The sequence below is a fragment of the Uncinocarpus reesii genome, genomic scaffold, assembly GCF_000003515.1.
Source record: "Uncinocarpus reesii 1704 scaffold_1 genomic scaffold, whole genome shotgun sequence".
Classification (NCBI taxonomy): Eukaryota; Fungi; Ascomycota; class Eurotiomycetes; order Onygenales; family Onygenaceae; genus Uncinocarpus; species Uncinocarpus reesii.
This window is the reverse complement of record NW_003052500.1, coordinates 3230209-3232505: the sequence shown is the minus strand read 5'-3', so window position 1 is coordinate 3232505 and position 2297 is coordinate 3230209. Positions and strand designations below refer to the sequence as shown.

Below are 2297 nucleotides of genomic sequence, written 5' to 3'. Positions count from 1 at the left end.
GAATACCAAGGACGATAAGATAAAGGAAAACGGAATTCACACATATTCAATAGCCAGTCGTAGTCCCCTAACACAACCATATGGTGTCATAGGGTTAAAAAAGCCTGTAGGCAAGAAGAGCAAATAAATAGATGTACCTGCGGAGGGGTGGGAATCTCGTGAAAGTAGGCAAAGGGAAATAAAGATAACTTTTTTATCTTCGTTTGTCCGTTTTTCCAATTAATCATACTGTGCGATTATAAAGCTCGGGTCATTATGTCCTCGACATCTTTCTGGTTGACGACAACACCGCCCTCAGAACAGCGCGCTTTGGTGCGTAATTCCGTGCATAGATTGTCGACATCAATTTCACCATTACGGAACTTCTCCATGGATTGCAAGCGGTCCCTAATAGATTTCAAGTTAGTCATACATAGGCCGATGTATTCGCGAAATGGAAAGAGGGCTAACCATATCTTGGTGCAAGTCATCATTTGTGACCTGTCCTCGCCGGGAACGACTTCCTCATCAGCATCTAAGGAGCGATCGATCTGAGTGATCAGATCAGGTTTTGAAGCTGGGCTAGTGCCAAGGTCGAAGCTCGGGAATGAGTTGCCCAGCTCTGGAAGAGGGAATGCATCATTGAAGAAGCTCCCAAAATCCTGAGACAAGACCGCATCTTGTGGTTCGCGATAATCATTGAAAAGGATTGGGTCGAATTGACCACCATTCTGCTGAACAAGAAGGTTGAGTCCAAGAGAATCATCGGTGTTGCGTTCAGGGTTCGTTTGCTGGTTAGAAGAATTCGGACTCTCCTTTAGACGGGACAAGGCTACCGGAACTGGATCTTCAGCACACCCACACGCTTCGTTGAGCTTTTCATAAAAGGATTTCTCACATTCGTCTAGGGTAGCGGGGCTATTGCCGGATATATTTGGTGCTGATTGGCGATTGACCTTTGCTGTTTGAGGTGAGTTCACAGCGGGCTCGGGAGATGTCCCAATGGATGAAGTTCGGCCATGATGAGATTCTGAGGAAGTAGAAGGAGAATTTGTGTTGGATGCACCTTGAAGTCCAGATTTATGGGATGAGTAGCTGCCTTGCCGTTTAGTTTGATCAGTGCCGTTTTGCGGTTTAGCAGCAGAGCCAGTTCCATTAAAATGGCTGGAGGTGGAGACATTTTTAGTAGTACCAGCACCACGTCCGTAAAGCGAACGATATGCCTCGATCTGGGAATTTGCCGCGGACGCCGAACCAGTGGACTGGGCAGATATGCCATACGATCCCTTAAACATATCCCTATTCAAAACGCCTGGCGCTTTATATTGCATTGCCGGCAAAGACGATACTTGAGACGAATTTGGAGGACCTTGGGTTTTTGCCAAAGAGTTATTGTTAAACATTGCGCCCGGGAGATCACCGAACTTTGGAAACTCGAAAGAAAAGTCGTTATTGAATCGTGATGAGCGAAGATCGTTGTTTCGGGTGGCAGCAGTTGGAGGTAGGGAATAGTTGTTCCCGCTGCTCATCCATGAAAGGCGCTTGCGATACTCTCTGAGTTCAACCTGCAGCCTTTCTATCTGAGCACGAAGTAGAGTGTTCTCATTGTTGGCCGCCTGGGACGCCTTTTCCAGATCCTCAACCTTAGTTTCCAAATCTTTGAGGTGTTTTTCTTTACGTTCACGGAAAGCTCGCTGGGCCGCCCGATTCTGTGCCTTACGCTTCTATTGAAGATGTAAACTGTGGTCAATGAAACCGGCTATGTAAATGCGGGAAGGGAGATAGGATTACACACCGAAGTAGGTTCTGATGTTAGAGGCTTCCTCCCAGGTTTCTTTGCCACTTTCTCATCGCTCTCCTTTCTCTTTTTCCCACTTTCTTCTTCCTCTTTTCCGTCGATGCTCTTTCTTTTCTCACGAACCTCCATGGTAGGAATATCACCGATCAGATCTTCCTCAATAGCTTCAAAGTCGGGATCAAGAGTAAAATCCAGAAAGGGGCTATCATCGCCAAAACTTAGACGCCCTGACCCAGGAGCAGCATGATCGGAAGGAGAGTTGAACAGTTCATTAGAGGACGCGCCGTTTCGGTTTTCCATATGTGGCGACTGCTGTGTTTTGACAGGTACGCCGTCAAAGGTCGTGTCCTCTTGCGGTTTACCCGCCTGATTCGGAGATGAAAGGGTCGCGAAGAGAAGGTCTTGTTGGTCGGGAGTGAAAAATAGACTGCGTTGATATAAGGAGTCAAAATTAGACATAATTGCGATGGAGCTAATTTTCCCGCCGAGAGTGATACCAAAGGACTGGATGAAAAAGAGA

At 46.8% G+C, this 2297-nt stretch overlaps 1 protein-coding gene across 1 annotated transcript; it reads right to left on the bottom strand.

Annotated features, from left to right (window-relative positions):
• Window positions 1-236: 236 nt before the first annotated feature.
• On the bottom strand, window positions 237-2236 carry UREG_01309 (uncharacterized protein; the record flags this gene model as incomplete). Its single annotated transcript, XM_002541747.1, has 3 exons — window positions 237-387; window positions 451-1703; window positions 1775-2236. 3 exons carry the CDS (start codon window positions 2234-2236, stop codon window positions 237-239), a joined length of 1866 nt encoding a protein of 621 aa, XP_002541793.1.
• Between the last annotated feature and the right edge of the window lie 61 nt (window positions 2237-2297).